The 15,832-nt window shown below is 36.3% G+C and overlaps 2 protein-coding genes across 3 annotated transcripts; one reads left to right on the top strand and one right to left on the bottom strand.

Moving 5' to 3' along the window:
* The first annotated feature begins 1,277 nt into the window (after positions 1 to 1,277).
* Positions 1,278 to 13,288, top strand: LOC124822701 (KH domain-containing protein HEN4-like). Of its 2 annotated transcripts, XM_047294740.2 has the most exons (7): positions 1,288 to 1,935; positions 5,471 to 5,935; positions 6,050 to 6,325; positions 11,376 to 11,570; positions 11,645 to 11,727; positions 12,378 to 12,489; positions 12,736 to 13,288. In XM_047294740.2, the coding sequence occupies exons 1-7, from the start codon at positions 1,435 to 1,437 to the stop codon at positions 12,871 to 12,873; spliced, it is 1,770 nt and encodes a 589-aa protein (XP_047150696.1). In that variant the 5' UTR covers positions 1,288 to 1,434; the 3' UTR covers positions 12,874 to 13,288. The 2 variants fall into 2 exon arrangements, 1 of the variants encoding a protein (XP_047150696.1); XR_007027590.2 differs by lacking the exon at positions 12,736 to 13,288 and having other exon boundaries at positions 1,278 to 1,935; positions 11,649 to 11,727.
* A 106-nt stretch (positions 13,289 to 13,394) lies between these two features.
* LOC124822702 (costars family protein) lies at positions 13,395 to 14,950 on the bottom strand. The gene is made up of 2 exons (XM_047294741.2): positions 14,791 to 14,950; positions 13,395 to 13,819 (listed from the first exon to the last, which is right to left on the bottom strand). The coding sequence occupies exons 1-2, from the start codon at positions 14,869 to 14,871 to the stop codon at positions 13,640 to 13,642; spliced, it is 261 nt and encodes an 86-aa protein (XP_047150697.1). The 5' UTR covers positions 14,872 to 14,950; the 3' UTR covers positions 13,395 to 13,639.
* Positions 14,951 to 15,832: the final 882 nt, after the last annotated feature.

Raw genomic sequence — 15,832 nt, 5'->3', positions numbered from 1 at the left:
GATTTTTCCCCTTCACACGAACCGTAATAATAACAACCTTTCCCCCAATATTTTCCCCCAATTAAAGGTGACAGCCCTAAAAATTTTTAATTTTTCCACCATATCCTCGTTGCCGGAATCCAACACAACCGACCCGGAGCTCCTCTTCAAGCTCTCGCTACGCGTCGCCATTGACGAGCTCTCCAAGCTCTCCAACTTCCCTTCCAAGCTCCGTGCAAATGCAGAACACGATGCGCGTCTGCAGAAGGCGATCAACGTCTGCAGTTTCGTCATCGGTGACGCGCTGGATCGCCTCAACGACTCCATCTCCACGCTCGGAACCGTCACCGAAAGGATTGTTTCTTCGACGAGCGTCAACAACGTGGAGACGTAGCTTAGCGCGATGCTCACTAAAATTTTTTAATTTTTCCACCTTTGCCCTTCACTCCATCTGATATCACCTCTCTCCTTAATTTTTTTTTTTAAAACAAAAATCAATTTTAATGCCACATGTCATTACACATTTAAGGAGCATGCCACGTTACCCATTATTAAACGGTCGTTTGCTGAATTTGACGGCAGACCTCTAATTGAATCAAATTAACAATAAAAAGGACCCAATTGATACGCAGAAAAGAAAAAGGATCTATTTAAGATTTTGGACAAAACGAAGAACTTCTGGTGAGATTAAACCTAATAATTAAAACTTACCACTTTAACATTTTATATAGACCATTAAAACTCTTATTAATTAGTAATATAAAAAAATAATTTAAATAAACATTTTCAACTTCATAATTTATATGATCATTTTCAAATTTTAAAATTTGGTAATAAAACTATTATGAAGTATGATTTAAATTAACAATCATTGCCTACTTTATAAGTCACTGTATCATAATTTAAATCAATATTTTTAAATTGTATTATAAAGTTAACCTTTCATATTTTAAATAATTTTATTAATTCTGCTTTACATAATTTTATAATAATTATAAGTTATTTTTATTACTCATACTTATATATTATAACACTTTTAATAATATTCAAATAAAAATTATTAATATTTAATTATAAAATCTTAATTCAATTAAAAATGTTTAATATTAATTAATTGTTTTGTACAACAGTTGTTCCTCTCATTCGGTTCCAAACCGGCTTCCTTCTTCCTTCCCCGTATTATTTACAATTGTCATATCATCAAACAAGAAGCACTAACAAAACACAATTACTAATTAATATATAATCGGTAAGAATGATAAAAGACCCAGGACAAACAATTACTAATTACTAAATCAGAATATTATCTACATTTAATTATCTAATTAGAAGCGTGATAAACCCTGGCAAAAAAAAAAAAATAACAGTGTCATGAGCAGAAGCAGCTCGCCACAAGCAGCTCGCCCTGAAACAGAAGCAGAAGGAGCTTCATCCGAAGCAGAAGTTACAGATTGAATGATAATGGCCGATTCAAATCCCTCTAAGGGACACTCCAACCGTACCAAATTCTATCAGACTCATGTCACCTTTCGTCTCCTCTGCCACGCCTCACGCGTTGGCGCCATCATCGGCAAGTCAGGTGTTCTCATCAAGACGCTTCAGGAAGCCACCGCAGCAAAAATCCGAATTGAGGACGCCCCACCTGAATCTCCCGACCGAGTCATCCTCGTCACTGCCTCCGCCGCTGCCTTCGCCGACGGCGGAGTCTCCAAGGCACAAGAGGCACTGCTCAAGGTCTTTGAACGGGTTCTTGATGTTGCTGCCGAGACTGCTGGCACTGAGGTTGGCGACCGTGTCGTCTCTTGCCGCCTTCTGGCGGATAATGTGCAGGTCGGCGCTGTTATCGGCAAGGCCGGGAAGGTCGTCGAGAAGATCAGAATTGACACCGGATGTAAGATTAGGGTTTTGAACGATGGTTTGCCGGCGTGCACTGCTCCCTCCGATGAAATCGTTGAGGTCAGTTGGTTTGTTTTCTTGTTTCTGCTTTTCGTGTTCTTGCACTGCGTTGCATTGGACTTCTGCCTATAGTGAATGTGTCAGCATGCAATATGTTCGTTAGGATTTTGGCATTTGTTTCGAATTGGATTTTGAAGTTGAAATTGTATACTTTAAGTGTTTGGCTGAAGAATTATTAGTGATTTAATTAAGGGAGACATGTCTAACCTGTCTTTTGTTCTCTCTGAATGTAATGAATGGATGTTGAACTCGTACAAATATGAATGAGATTTTGTAGAACTACTACTCATTCTAGTTGATAGAATTGAGGCGGAAGGGTTTTTTAAGAAATTGCTTAAATTAATAAAGGATTCATCCCCCGCTCTATTTTCCTTCCCTTCCTTTTTGTTATGGAATTTTATGAGAAACGAAGAAATGGTTGAATGTGTGGGACTATAATAGACTTGATAATATTGATTTTGAATATTGGAGGCAGAGAGTCTGAGCATATTAGTGTGGTCAAATAGGAAAACTGTAGATGTGGATGTTTCCCAACAAAATCCCGAGGCCAAATAGATGGTGATGTAATACATCAACAATTAGCTGCCACTTAATTTCTCGCTTGTATATATCCTGTCTTTTACACTTGTGATCCTACTACGTGCTAGCAATTGTTGGCTATTTACGCGAGTGAATTTTTCATTTAAGGACCTTCTCAAAATAGATAGATTCATTGGTTGAAGGAAAATTTTGTGTTGATAGCCTGGACCTTCCTATGAAGCCGAGATACTCCAAAAGTACAAAAGTATTGCCGTGTAACTAGTATCCGTTATTGATACTCTATGGATACAGACTTGAGCTATTTAGCGTAAAATATCATGTGCTGAATAACTCTAATGAACTATCGGTAGTGCCTGGTAAATAAGCGGAGCCAGTAGCTAAGTGAGATTGTAACTACTGTATGTAGCTTTTAGTTGTTGAAAGGAGTCATTAGTGTCTTTTGTCAAAAATGGGCCGTCTCTTCCAAATGATGAGCTGGGGCTTGTCATTCTTAGATTAAAGCTTCTTTTGGATTGGACTAATGATTGTGAAATTCTAACTTGGGCAGGGAAATTGTATTTTTTCTTTTTTACATTTTCATGTTAAAAAAATATAATTTCATATGGAGTGGGAAATATATGTATGTAAATATGCTTGATATGATCACTGGTATCTTTTTTGTAAATTGTGATCATCATCTATTGGCTATCACATGTTCGTGTATTGATGAGGAATTAGTAATGTGAAAGTCTCTTACAAATATTGTGTTCATAAATTTTTGTTAGCATACATTGACTGTATTGTATGTTGATTTTTTATAAATTTCACGTATATTTGTATTCATTTTATATAGTATCCATTTCTTATTATGTATCTGAAATTCCTAGCTGTTCCCCCATCCCACCCCTCCTCCTTCCGTAGGCAGCACATTGTTCTGAGCCTTCCATTATATAGTATTCATTTTTTATAAATGGTTGTAGAAGAAGTTCCCTTTTGGATATCTAATGAAATTTCTACACAATACATAAACTAAGCACAATTCAATTAAAATAGTCCATTAATATTATCATCATAATTAGATGGATAATGAGTTGGTGAATTATTTTTACATTTGTGTTAGGCAAAATCAATATCTTGTATGATTAAAAGGATTTTGCAAATTTTGGAAGCCTTAGGGATCTCAGCTTCGAGAATTCATGTATGCAATTCAACTGATTTGCTTTTGCTACTGGATTGTTTAATCTCCTTCGTTCATCTGATCTGTTCTGAATATGATTTGAGTTACTTCATTTGCAAGTGATTTGAATTAACGTGGTTACTTTTGCTAGTAAAAATAATCAGTGTGGTTATATTTATTTTTATTTCAGAAACCAGTGGAGCTTTAGGCCTTCCTTTGAAATAGAATCACTTTTTGAATTTTTGGACTGAATTCTGTCTCCTGTTCTCTTTTTGTATCTTTTTCATTGTATAAAATTAACTAAAATAATAGATTGAAAAATTAATTATATAATAACTAAAAAAGCGAAATTCTTATTTTAATTTTAATGATATTATTGTATGTTTTAGTTAAATATATTATCATATTTTGATATTAAAATATACTTTCATATTTTCAGTAGGTTCGTATAATTTTTTATCTTGTTAGGAGCACATGATTTACAATATTCCATCCCCCATTTGATCTTATAGCTATAATATTGATTTTGACTTCCTTGTTTACCCCCCTTCCCCCGCTGTCCAGTTATTTTTTGATGTTCTAGTATCCATGATAAGGATCCTTTTCAGTGTCGTTAAATAACCACTTTACAGCTATTGCACTGCAGAATTCCTTAGATTGCCTTTGTGGCTGCCATGGGTGTAGTTAGGGCTGGAAATATGCTGGAATCAGGCTTTGGTAGAGATAAACCTATTTATCTGTCATAAGCTATTTAAAAGGGGGCCTAACCTGATCTACATGAAGGTCTGACTTAGCCTGCAGGCCTATTTTGCCATAAGAACTTTAAAGCTATTGGACTGATTGTATTAAAGGCCTATTAGTAATTACAATTTTCTTATATTATTATGTAATATTTGTATTGTGTATATATAATTATGTACTCTGACCTATTTTCACTCCTAGATGTCTTTGTTACGCCATTTTGTCATCTCCTGTGAGTCTTCGGCAAATTGGACTTTTGAATTAATATTATACCAATTTTTATTTTTATTGGCATAAATTCATTTTTTATTAGTATATAATTCCTATATATATCATACATTTCAGCCAGTATGCAACTTCTGTTATTTGGCTGTGATGCTATCTGTTATGTGATGTAGTGGATTATTGGCATTTCACCATTTTCCTCAATCCAACCCTTTATATATTGAAATAGAACTTGAACATGGGAGCTTGCTTAGCGGTTATTAGTGGTGTCTTAAAAGGCTAGGATTAAAAGTTTGATATTGATAGACACCAACTGCTATGAGAATAAGGACTGAATTTATTCAATTGGACTAATACAGAATTTTACAAATTACACCACAATTGAGTAATATTGATTGAGGACAGAGGTTTCCTTCCAAGATGTTCAGAGCTTGGTCTCTCCCTTCCCAAAATCCACTTCTCTCCAAAAACCGACTCCCCCTCCTTTTATTTTTTATTCTGCTAATAACTGCTTAGAGGCAATTATGCTTACTAATAACTGCTAAAATAATTAATAATTGTTAAAACAATTCAGTCCTACCAAAAAGCCTATATCCTGGCTCTCATCTTATAATATTTACTTATGAGAGACCTAACAGATATCTGGAGGGGGAACTTTGGGTCAATGGGTTGCCTGGCCTTTGCACTTAGTAAACCTGTTGCCTTTGGCTACCTGTGATGCAGTAAGAGAAAAGACTGCAATTTTTTGCTTAATGTTGGGAACATTTTCCAACTCACTGATTATCGGGACCAGTGAATATGGTAAATGGAATTAAATTTATTTGTTCTGTTTTTATTTTCATACTAAGAAATTGTCTTTTGAAATTGTGTCAGATAGAAGGCCAGCTCACGTCCGTAAAGAAGGCACTTGTTGCTGTCTCCCGGCAACTTCAAGATTGTCCTCCACCTGATAGAACAAAAGTGATGGGAAGCAGACATAATGAAGGGATTCAGTCTGAACCATTTTCAATTCCGCTTAAGTCTTTAACTAATCTTCATATAGATCACCATCTGCAAAGAAGCTCTGCATTATCTTATTTAACCAACAGGTCTAATGGAAATGCGTCTGGTGCTCATAAATTATCAGCTGAAGTTAATAGATTGTCTGCCCTGGATCCAAAAGTACTTGAGCATGAAGTTACCTTTAGAATTCTTTGTTCTAGTGATAGGGTTGGTGCCATCATTGGAAAGGGAGGAAATATTGTCAGAGCTCTTCAGAACGAATCAGGGGCTATTATAAGTGTTGCTCCTTCAGTAGTTGAGTGCGAGGATAGACTAATTACTATTACTGCTTCAGAGGTTTGTTAAAAGTAATCTTTTTGCTTGTACTTATGTTTATTGCCTTGTGTGTATATTAGTGTAGTACATTGTCTATTAATATTTCTTTTTTGCTGGTGACTTACTTTTTGGCAGAATGCTGAATCAAACTATTCCGCTGCACAGAAGGCCGTTGTGCTTGTTTTCTCCAAGTCTGTTGAGGCTGGTGTTGGGAAGGGGCTAGACTTGAAAACGAAAAATGGAACATCTGTTAGTGCACGTCTTGTAATCTCGTCAAACCAAGTTGGTTGCTTGTTAGGGAGAGGTGGGGCAATCATCTCAGAAATGAGGAAAGCCACAGGGACGCATATAAGAATAATTGGCCATGATCAGGCTCCAAAGTGTGTATCAGAAAGTGATCAATTGGTACAGGTGTGTCCATGATTCTTTTTTTGCTTTTTCAATTAAAATGTTTTCAAATTGCATGTGTTCGTTTAATGGTACCAGCTACTCCTTTTTTATTCCTGCAAATATCCCCAACCTCTCATCATGTTACATTTGGTATTGTTTTAAGATATATAATACCATTCATATCCTGGTATATTATGCAAAAGTATCTGTTATCCTTGTGTATGAATGTAGTCCTATTCTTCTTGTCTGCTGGCTTCTTGACTTTTGCTGTCAGCTCAGATTGGGGTGCAGTAAGATGGAAAAGAGAACTGTTTCCAGAGAATATGTTAGGTTCCTGGGTTTGAAACCTAACTATTAACGCTCACAGGATCCAAAAGTGCCTGTCAGTACAATCAATATTCAAAAACTACTCTCTGACAACATAACAAAGTACTATTTATACAATTCCTCTTCCTTCTATCCTAATCCCATTACCCATTATATCTTATCACCCTAGATCCTACCATTACACCCCGTGCAGAACAACCTTGTCCTCAAGGTTGGAATCGTGAAACTTGATCTCTTGGCTCCTCTTCATCATCGTGTTATTATATGAAGAGAACCCACTGGCTACTCACCCCAATTCAGGTCTAGAGGCTTGGGTGGCGGAAAATCCTCCTCCAATGACTTCCATTCTTCCTGGATTTTATTAGCTTCCAGCATTCTTGTCACCTCTTTTCCAGAATCATAAGCCCTGAGAAAATGGTCTTCGATGTCTTTCAATGCTTCAAACAACTCTATCCCCTCTGCAGGTGTATCAAGAACGGCAAGGCCCTGTTTGTTTGCTGGTCCACCTCTTCACAAAATCCATCCTTCTCTCCCAGGCATTGATTCTTCCATCAACCTTTCCCTCCCCAGCCTTCATTCTAATTGTAAGACCGTTCGACCGATGACTGGGAGACCGTTTTGACTGTAAGACCGTTTGTCCTTTGACTGTAAGACTATTCGGTTCTGGCCGTCCTCTCACGTTTGGATTCGGCGGTTCTCTCCCATTCGAGTCCAACAATCCTCTTCCAATCGAATCTGGCAGTCCTCTCCTGTTCAGATCCGACCGTCCTCTCCTGTTTGGATCCGGCAGATTTCGGGTGTTCAATACTGACCCCACACTCTCGGCGGCTCCCGATCTGCCTGGGTGATTGGCCTCAGACCGCTCGGTGACTTCGATTTGCCTGGGTGATTGGCCTCGGACCGTTCGGTGACTCCTGATCGGCCTACATTATAGTGATTGGCCTCGGACCGCTTGACAACTCTCGATCGGCCTGGGTCATAGCGATTGGCCTCGGACCGTGTCACCTCACTGCTCGTTCGTCCGCAAGACGACTGGTCTTCTATCCCGCTCCCGTTCCCCACCTTTGTGCCTCCTTGGAACTCAACATCCCTTGCGATCCGCATCGCCACCATCAATTCCTGCAAGTCATGCGGTCGGACTTGATTTCGAATGTCCTCTTGCAATCCCGCAAGAAAATATCCTAATAGTTGCTCGTCCGGCACCCTCTTTGCTCGGCCCGCCAATATCTTGAAGTATTGTACATACTTGTCCATCGTCCCCGTCTGTTTCGATGCTGCCAAACACTCAACAATGGTTCCAAACCTTATCACCAGGGCTTCCTTCAAACCATCCCAAGAAAGGTTCTTGGTTTTAGCCTTCTAGAATCTGAACCAATACCCTGCCCTTCCCTCCATACTAATGTGCGCCAAACACACCTTTTCTTCCTTCGTCACCCCTTGTAGTTCGAAGAACTTCTCAGCGCGATTGATCCAATTCAATGGGTCGAGTCCCTCGAAGACGGGTAATTCCCCTTGCTTCCTCGCATTGTATTGCCCCTCATGACGTTCAACTTTTCTTCCGCCATTGTTTTCTTCTCGCTTGTCCCTCCTGTCCTCATCGACATACGCTTGGCTCCCATCTGAGTGTCCATTCGGGTTCCTGTTTCGTCCACCCAGTATTTGCATGATTTCTTGTAAGTCTTGACGCATCGCGACCATTTCTTGCCATATTTCTTGCATATTTCTTTTCCATTCTACCATGCCCCTTTCGTTGGTCCTCCTCTCCAATTCCTTCCATCACGCTTATCCTCCCTTCGATTCTATTCTCCAAAGCGGTAGCTTGCCCACCGTCTCGCTCCGCCTTTAATTGGATCCTTAGGTTCCTGGGTTTGAAACCTAACTATCAACGCTCACAGTAAACCAAAAGAATAGTGAATGAATGAATTTCTATTATTGACAGCAATAAAATTCTCTTTACAAAGAATGGTTGGGAGCATAACCTCCCTCACAGGACCCAAAAGTGCCTGTCTGTACAATCAATACTCAAAAACTACTCCCTGACAACATAACAGAGTACTTTTTATACAATTCCTCTTCCTTCTATCCTAATCCCATTACCCATTATATCCTATCACCCTAGATCCTATCAGAATACAATACAAGTGAATGATTCTCACCATGCCACTACTTATATAACGAAATTGCTTCTCCCAGCCTAAATTCTGTTCATTATACATGTTTGAGATTTTGACTCTTTTTTACTAGTGATACTTTTGATTGACATACACCAAGCTTCCAACTCCCTCAGGCTTATCCTTATAAATATAGATAATTGTGCTTATTTGTTGGAGGAATAAGTTTAGCCTGATCATAAGGCCTTTGTTTCATGTAATTTTTTGGAGGAGAAAGTGTCTTTGATTAACTAGTACGTTATATTTATATATCCTATTAAACAACAAGAATATGGATTTAGATACGATGTACAGTTACTATGATTGTTCATGCATAGCTCATACTAAAATATGACCCATTTTTATCCTCAATTTGTAACCTTTTTTGCGTTTCTGAACGCTGAGTGTCTTAGTTACTACCCCCCACTCTGAGTGTATAGATTGTATTTATTTCCTTCTAGATGCTTTTTGGAGCAATAAGTAGCTTTGTTAAGTTTGGATGAGGAATTTTAAAATTTGAAATGCTATGATCTAAATTTCTTACATTTTCATATGCTTTCTTTGGATAAATTAATTTAAATTTTTTAAATGTTCAATTCTCAATTTGGATTGAGTAATATAATTTCTACTATATCTAATGTATACACACGTGCATGTTGAAATTTTAGTACCAAAGATTAGCTTATTTTAAATATTTGATGTGAGAGAAGAGACATAGATGTTGATGTTAGAGAGAAGAGGATGGAAAATTTCAAATTCTTAGTTTTTAGATGGAATCTGAAATTCTACAATTTCAAGTAATCAAAATACTCCGATATATTTCTAAAGTTTCAATTTTTTTTTAAATTCTCTATCCAAACAACATATTTTGTCATGAATTATTTTAAGTTATCCATAAGAAATGAAATATGCTCTAAAAACTCCACGTAATTAGAGTGTGCATTGCAATGTGTATATAAAGGTTTTTTGTTATAGAAAGTTGGGTTATGACTAAGACACTTGGGTTTAGATTCTTTGTTTACTCTTAACTATTCTTACTGTTTATATGTCAAAACATGTTATTTGTTGAAAGTTTCATATCAACTAACGATAAGGTCAGCTTATAGTATACATATGGGTGTAAACCTTATGTTACAAACTGATTTTGTAGGATTGAATTAGTTTTAAAAGTCCAATTCTTAACATTATTAATCGCTCAAAACGTTACATTTTTCCTTTAGAGCTACAATTGAAATATAAGTTGTATTCTCTATTTTATAGAGACTAAAAGTTTGATTTTAAAGTTGGAGTACCTATTCTTTGTGTCTCAAAGACTTTTAGCCTCGTTATCATCTTGACATTAGTTCTGAATTTGTGGTCTTTCTGATGCATGTCATTAGTAACTGCAAGTGTTATATTGGGGCTGCTCGATTTTTATCTTCATGTGGTTTTTTTATCTAGAGATCTGATCTTAATACTAGCAAAATATTGAAATGTGGTTTTAATGATCTCCTTGTTGATATGTATAGTGATTATGACAAATGCTTAATGCTATGATATTCTACCACTTTTCCTTATTAAATCCAATGTTTTTCTAACATTTAAAGTTGACAAGAACCATATTATTTGCAAGAGGATGTCTATCTTGGGTCATAAACCTCTTGTATATGTATTTCGTTAAATATGTTTATTAAGGGTGTGTTTGGAACATTGTGTCAACATGTTTGGCAATTCTTGTTCACAGTTAGAAGTAAAATCTATCTCAAACTATAATTGAATTAAAAGCTACACTGAGTTGCTGATAGGATATAAGGTAATAGATGTTGTTAGGGGTTGGAAGGTATACGAGAGAAGAAGAAAGTATATGAGAGAAGAAGGGCACCGAACGGTGGAAGACGGGTAGAGGTCGAGCTGAACGGTGGAAGGCAGGGTGAGGGCAAGCCAAACAGTGGAAGGTGGTGAGGGAGAAGAAGAAGGACACCGAACGGTGGAAGGCAGGGAGAGGTCAAGCGGAACTATGGAAGGCAATGAGGAATTGAGTCGAACGGTTGAAGGCAGTGAGGGCTCGAGCTGAGCGGTGGAAAGAGGTGAAGAACTCAAGCCAATCGATTGAAGAGTTACTACCCTAATAATTATTTAGTAATAATTATAGTAAATAGAGTTATATCCTAGGGAAATATTTAGTATAAGATAATTATAATAAATAGAGCTATATTCTAGGGAAATATTTAATATAAATAAAGCTCGATGCTATTGTTAGGGTTATGTTTTGATTATTGAGTTTGTTGACAGGCGGCTACAGTCCTGTGAGGGAGGTTATGCTCCCATCTATCCTTGTTTTGTAAGGGAGGTTATGCTCCCAACTATCCTTTGTTTACAGAATTCTATTACCATTAATAAGAGAAATTCATTCTTTCATTATCTTTTCTGCCTACTGTGATCGTGGTTCATTACATTTCTTACCCAAAAACGTAACAGCTGCTTTTTCTTGACTCTAGTTGAGTTCAACTCAAGTCAACTTTCTAACTCAAATCTAAATGCACCCTAAATCCTCAGGAGAAGTCTTGCAATCATGTTTCAACACTTTTTAAAACCATTATTCACTTTTCCCTCAGATATCAGGGGAGTTTTTGAATGTTCAAAGTGCAATATATAATGCAACTAGTAGACTGCGATATCATCTATTTGTCAGTACACAAAACAGTGGTGGAGGAAGGAGCCTTTCCTCTGTTCTAGCTGGAGGCCAACCAACTGTTGCTGTTTCTCATGGTCTCAATAGACATTCTTTTCCAGGATTACAGGCACCACTGGTATTTTGCTTTCTCTCTGCTGGCTTGTTTTCCTTTCCAAGTTTTCCCTATGAACTAATTAAATTTGGCTGCAGACAGTATCTGGAATAAACTCCAGTGGCACCAATGGTGTTAGTCGAGGATTGATTTCTCAAAACGGTGATTTAGAAGTTGTCAGGTATGTGTTATGCCAAATAAATTACACATGCTTTAATGCTGATCAATTAGGCCTTCTTAGTATTTTCAGGATCATAGATCTGCATAACTAGGAACAGTATGATTTGTATAACCAGTGGTGATTTCTGTGGCATACTAGGTCAGATCAGGTCACCTGTTTGCATTTCTTGTTGATGACAAACTCATACTGCATTTCTTGTTTACATAGAGTTGTTTCTGTTGTGCCAGTTACTCTGCTGTTTGGTGAAAAGTCAATACACTTTGACTAGCATCCTTTTTTTTATTCAACATTGACCTTTATGAGAGCATTGTTTATTTGCTATTATTCGGAGCCCAGGCATCGAGTGAAGTTTTGGGACTGCTAGGACATGGTTTTTAATGTGAACAGAGCTTGGCTCACCTTGTTTACTTTCTGCCCCATTGCAGTTGCATAACTTGGGTTTGTGTATTTGAATCTTCTCTTAGAAAAGAATATGAAATCCCATTAAATTCTTCACTGAGGCCTTCCTCAGCCCCAAAAGCATGAAAAAAGAAAATAATTGTTTTCATTTTCAGCAACAACTTATTGGAACTCGGAAATAATCACTTGAGCGTGTATAACAGTATGTTACAAAATGATGAGCACTTATTATGACTCTCTTTGGTCTGCAGTGGGAGTAAAACTTCAATTGTTACTAATACAACTGTGCAAATTGTGGTTCCCGAGGATATTATTGGCTCTGTATATGGGGAAAACAGTAGCAATCTGGTTCGCTTGAGACAGGTACCCCATTCCGGATAAGTATATGTATATATACTTTGTTTAGTTGCCAAAGTGCTCCTCACATTAATCTTTTGCGTGGTCACTACTATGATTTTGTAATTGGTTATTGGTTCTAGTAGGAGAAAATTTGACATTCTGGAAATGTAGCATTGTCGTGACAAACAATGAGACTAGTCTTGTTTCAAAGATATTGTGGAATACACTGTTATCCCCACTATTTTAACTTAATTGTGTTTCCGTTGTCAGATATCAGGGGCTGAGGTCATCGTCCATGAACCTCTTCCCGGAACAAGTGACCGGACTATTGTCATATCCGGTACACCTGATGAAACCCGAGCAGCGCAGAGCCTTCTCCAAGCCTTTATTCTTACTGGATCGCCGTGACAGTACCCCTTTACTTTTCAAGTAGTTTCGCCAATTTTTCGAAACCCTTTTTTATCCTACCCGAAAGCACGTATAATATAGGAAAAATTCACGCAGTTTTTTACTATGCCCTGCCAGTAATCTTGGTGTCTAATGTTACTTAATATGTCGTTGTCACTCATTTAATTCAATTTCATGAAATTTAGCTAATAAAAAAACTACTTTAGATAAAAATTATGTAAATGTAAGTGACAACAGACCTATTAAGAGTTGCAATAGACATCTCGTAACAGGTTGCTAATTCAATTCACACAAGTTGTTCACTGCGAGGCAGTGTACTGATTTAACTACTGTCACTTGATTTTTATTTTTTTTACTAGTATTGGCGACTCATATTCAACAGGTCAAGATTTTTGTCACTTGTTACTTTTTTGGGATATTACCCTGCTACATGGGGAACGCTGCAGCAAAGGCATGCTAACTTTAGATACAAATTTACTTGATGTTAGTTTTTCCAATGGTGATAGGTCTGCATCATAATGAGAGAATAAAACGACGGTAACTATTGACGAAAAGGACTAACAATGTGCACAAGTAGGTATAACATCGTTTCATAAAAATTGCAATCAACAAATTCTGGTTTTAGCATTTGATGCATGCTTAAACATTTACCTCAACCTGAATGGTAATACGAGGAGATAATGCCTGAAGTCTCCTCCACACGCTTATATATATTGCACGCATTATACCATTACAAGGGTCATAAAAACAAGTTGGTGTTTCAAGTTTATGATGCGGCAGAGGCAGGAGGACTAAGTGTAATTTCCACGTTATCATGGACTCCTTGCAGCAGTAGCTCACCTTCGTATGTCAGTACTTTTCTCCTTTTCGCTGCTCTCAGTGTCCCAACAAGTGCTTCAAATATGTTTGCACATTCGTCATCATTAAATAGTGTTCCAAATGTCACCTTCACAATAAAAGATGATATTTTGTTAATCTCAAGAGAGCTCTATTCAGAAGGGTATATAGAACATATCAGCAAAAATCTCCACCTAAAGATTAAAACATGAAAATTACAAATTGCACGCACATGCTCATTGACGAGGAAATAAATTCACCCTTTATTTTCCATGAATGCAGTGAGTTTTACTTGCTGCCTCCTTCAACAATATGAACATCAAAGTCAGAGTTTAGTTATTACTATGATGACATGCTCTTGGATCGCAAATTTTGACTTGTTACTTCAATGAATCACGTAGAAAAGGGCAGCATTCTTCTGTTTCCCTGAGCAGGTCAACCTTGTATTGAATGGTTCTACGACCATCTCCCGTTCCCAATTTTCAATCCAGTAAGACACCCCATTTAAATATGCTATCAGCATGTTTATTTCTCTTCTTACTACATCATATTACTTATATTCTAGTTTTACATCTTTTTCTCTCTCATTTCCTGTTGAAGAGTAATTGGGACAGGTAAATAAAATTGTTTCTAATGAAAACAATTGTTGATGCTTAAGTTTCAGTTCATTATTAGCAGGTATTACGTCCTTTTTTTCCTTAAGATGGAACTGTCCTTTCCCATTTCATTCATCCTAATCTATGCAAAACAGCGAGGTGGTTCGAATCACAATTTTCCCAAGGAAAGGAAAGATCTACCTTTCTCGGTTACCAAAACTACCTTCAGTTTTCAATCCAATACCTAAGAGATCCTGAGATTGACTCAGATAAAATAAGATCCATGTGAACGAAGTCAAGATCCGACTTTCTCAACGACCCAGGATCCCATTAACAAACTCATGATCTAGATCTATAACATATATTATTATGCGTGTATAAGGAAGAGGTGGTGAAGAAATTGTGAGCTTGAAGTTCCATAAATGTGATTCATAGCAACATGATATAAAAAGAAGATTGAAAGATGAGATTTTGTTATAAAGACCTTGTAAGAACCATCTTCTTGGACCTTGCCAAGCCTCTTGATTTCTTGGCTGAGTCGCTGAACCTCTTCTTCAACATTCATTCTTCCTCCAACTATAATCACCAAAACTCAAAATATCCTACCCAGCGCCTTTATAGTTGGGTACCTTCACAAAGGATGAATAAATAATAGGTACATAAATAATATGAGATGCGAAACTATCGCTCAGTGTCAAGAGAATAAATGTATTGACTTTTACATTAAATATGTTAAAGTAAATTGAATTTATCTAATTATTGTAAAATATTATATATTATATAGTTACTTAAATAGTTATTAATTCCCAAGTTGGGAGTAGTATTATTTTGACCCTCAGTGAAAGATTTTACTTTTAAATTTTTTTTAATTTCACAAAATGTTATTTTCAATTTATGGAATTAAATTATATTTTCTTATTAGTGAATATTTCAATTCTTTATAATGTGAATCTAATACATAAAAAGTAGTGTATAATTGAATAAAAATGTAAAAGTACACTATATAATTTGTACAAATGCGTAAAATATAGATACCTATAATTAAAGGTTTTTTTAAAAGAAAAATATCATACTCTTTCCATTATAATATTAAATGTATGATATTTTTTTTTTGAGATGTAGTTTTTAATGGATAGAGTAAAAATTCTATAAATAGGTTATAATAATATCATTATTTATTTAATAATAATTTCATCTTTATAAAAATCACTTTTTGCCTATGTTCTCTAAGAGTATAGTGTGATATAACATTTATTTTTGTGACAAAGTAAACCTCTAAGAAAGTGACATAGGATACATTGAATTAGGTTAATCATAATAATGATATATATGTAAGTTAACATTCAACCAATTCTCTTTTTGTTTGATATATAGAAGGGGAATGTGGACAATTATCTAGTCAACAGATGTTAATTGTACATCAAAATTAATCATTAACAAACTCATGATCTAGATTTATAACACGGAGACTTTGTTCATATTTGTATTTAATTAGATGCGTGGATTGTATTATTGGTTAAGTTGTA

The sequence above is a fragment of the Vigna umbellata genome, chromosome 1 (genome assembly GCF_029865625.1).
Source record: "Vigna umbellata cultivar VRB3 chromosome 1, Vumbellata_1.0, whole genome shotgun sequence".
NCBI classification, from domain to species: Eukaryota; Viridiplantae; Streptophyta; class Magnoliopsida; order Fabales; family Fabaceae; genus Vigna; species Vigna umbellata.
Note: the sequence above shows the minus strand (reverse complement) of the source record. Positions and strands in the feature narration are given on the sequence as shown.

What these genes read in the sequence shown, in the direction of transcription:
- LOC124822701 (XM_047294740.2), top strand. Translation starts at nt 1,435, where the DNA reads ATGATAATGGCCGATTCAAATCCCTCTAAGGGACACTCCAACCGTACC. An exon ending in CAGGATTACAGGCACCACTG is followed by an intron (nt 11,571 to 11,644) that starts GTATTTTGCTTT and finishes ATTTGGCTGCAG; the next exon opens with ACAGTATCTGGAATAAACTC. An exon ending in ATCTGGTTCGCTTGAGACAG is followed by an intron (nt 12,490 to 12,735) that starts GTACCCCATTCC and finishes TTCCGTTGTCAG; the next exon opens with ATATCAGGGGCTGAGGTCAT.
- LOC124822702 (XM_047294741.2), bottom strand. Translation starts at nt 14,871, where the DNA reads ATGAATGTTGAAGAAGAGGTTCAGCGACTCAGCCAAGAAATCAAGAGG. An exon ending in AAGAAGATGGTTCTTACAAG is followed by an intron (nt 13,820 to 14,790) that starts GTCTTTATAACA and finishes TTTATTGTGAAG; the next exon opens with GTGACATTTGGAACACTATT.